The following is a 2,188-nucleotide window of genomic DNA, read 5'->3' as shown; positions in this document are numbered from 1 at the left end:
ATGCATGACTCAGCATCGGTGGGTCAGCTGACTCAACACTGACTCGCCGCACTCAACACACATGTGTCCAGTGGCGGGGATCTGTATCCAACTTTGGGGGGGGGGGGGGGGACATTTACATTGAAATTTTGCAAGAGTATTTTTTTGGGGGGGACATCTTCCTACGCGGCTGTATGGTCATTTGAATGCCACTATCCCAATCTAAATATTGGGGGGGGGGGGGACAATTTTAATGATCTCAAATATTGGCCCCCCTGACCCCCCCAGGATACCCACCCCTGCGTGCGTCATTATCTATACCAGAGTCAACATTGTCTCCCTGTCTGACCTTACTAACCTGTCTGACCTGTCCACCTCTGTCCCTCATCCCAGCTCTCCATCTTCGGCCGAGGCGTCCGGCGCGTAGCCGAGGACGAGGGCGCCAGATGCGGCCTCAGCAAAGCCGAGTTCATGGAGAAGGTGCAGCAGAGTAACGAGGCGTGTCGGCGCGGCGACTTCCACGCCGCCGAGCGTCTGTGCGGCGACGCTCTGAGGGCCGACCCCCAGAACTGCATCCTGTACAGCAACCGGTCCGCCGCCCGCCTCAAACTGGGTCAGCACCAGGCCGCGCTGGACGACGCCGCCAAGGCCTGCGTGCTCAACCCCAAGTGGCCCAAGGTAAGGCTAAGGGCCCATTCATACTCTACGCAAGCTACGCTAACGCAAGCTACGCTAACGCAAGCTACACAAGCTACGCTAGCGCAAGCTACGCTAGCGCAAGCTACGCTACCGCAAGCTACGCAAGGTGACGTTGACGCGTCCTTGCGTAGAATGGTAAATTGAATCAGGCCTTAGTGTAACATTTCACAGAAAAAAAACATAGGCTTGATAGGTGGACGGCGCAGTGTTTGAAAGTAAGGTCTTGTCTTTGGCCTGGTCTCACCTGGAACACATTGGTTTACCTTAGATACCATACTATTCACATCATCCTTTCACACAGGCTCTCCCGATTGCATGAAGCACTTCCACAATACATTTTACGTAAAACCGATCTTCCCTGTTATACACAGAACCAGAGCAGTCCTGCAAACTAATTGAAAACAATTACAATCCAAAAATCACTGTCCTTTGTCCTTCTGATGTGTCAATATAATGAGCTCTTTGTGACTGCTGATTAGCCTTGGCTATCCTCCCTATGCGCTCTATGCTCACAATGCATGTGTCTCTTGTCTCATACCAAGCTGATTATCCAGGATAAGTCTTCCTTGTCAGCAGTTAGACAGCCATCAGTGCACGCTGCATTCTCTCTACACTGTCCCTGCTTGACCACTTGGGGGCAGTATTGTCAAACAATCCTCTCTGTCAGCCATAGTAGGACATGTACAATGTCACTTTAGTACTGTGATTTCTGAGCTGAAAGGCACGCAAGAAATGACATCCATGAGATGTAAATCTTTCAGAATGTGGAGTAGCTTTCCGCTAGCTGTTCTAGTTTGGGTTGCATACGTGGGTGCTGCTGTTGACGAGGCTACTCGTACAGTGATGCAGTGACACAATGCATCGTCATGGATGATCGAGTACCAGTTAATATTCAGTTCTCCTGGATGAGCATATGAATATCATACCCCTCATATCTCCTATGACGATGGCATGAGAGAAACCCACACTTTGAGATCCAGCTCATCAATGATTCAGTTGGGGGAAAAAAAGTTAATCATTCCTCAATTAGGAGGGATTGTTGTGAGTATTATAGTGGCAGTTGGCTTTAACCAGAGAGCCTTTACATACAATGCATCTTCAAAAGGCTTTTTTGAGAGGGGGGGGCGGGCGAGGTTTAAATCAGTGAAGCGAGCGGGCATTCAGATCCTGCGTGAGTACATATTCATCATCAATCATGGCTTCCCATGAGCGCCCCTCTGGACGGGCCCGTCAAACGGTGACAGACTGGACCCACGCACCGCCGAGCAGCCCCCCCCCCCCCCCCCCGAGGAGAAGCCCCCCAGGACAGGGCCGCCTCGGGAGGGAGAGGAACCCCCTTCTAATCCGTCAGCTACAGTAGACGCCGTCGAGCGAGTGCCAGGGTTCTGTCTCTCTGTTTCTCTGTTTCTCTCTCTGTTTCTCCGTTTCTCTCTGTTTCTCTCTCTCTCTGTCTCTCTCTGTTTCTCTGTTTTATCTCTCTCTCTCTCCTCTCTCTGTGTCTCTTTCTCTC

The 2,188-nt window shown here is 51.3% G+C and overlaps 1 protein-coding gene across 1 annotated transcript in view; it reads left to right on the top strand.

Moving 5' to 3' along the window:
* The window catches only part of LOC311324808 (tetratricopeptide repeat protein 28-like), a gene marked incomplete at both ends in the record, with an annotated part of 41,106 nt that continues 38,918 nt past the window's right edge, over positions 1-2,188 (top strand). Inside the window, 2 exons of the mRNA XM_084457402.1 lie at positions 1-18; positions 373-657. Coding sequence (XP_084313528.1) covers positions 1-18; positions 373-657 — 303 coding nt within the window. The remainder of the gene's footprint in view (positions 19-372; positions 658-2,188) is intronic.

Source organism: Borostomias antarcticus (assembly GCF_949987555.1).
Source record: "Borostomias antarcticus genome assembly, chromosome: 23".
NCBI classification, from domain to species: Eukaryota; Metazoa; Chordata; class Actinopteri; order Stomiiformes; family Stomiidae; genus Borostomias; species Borostomias antarcticus.
Note: the sequence above shows the minus strand (reverse complement) of the source record. Positions and strands in the feature narration are given on the sequence as shown.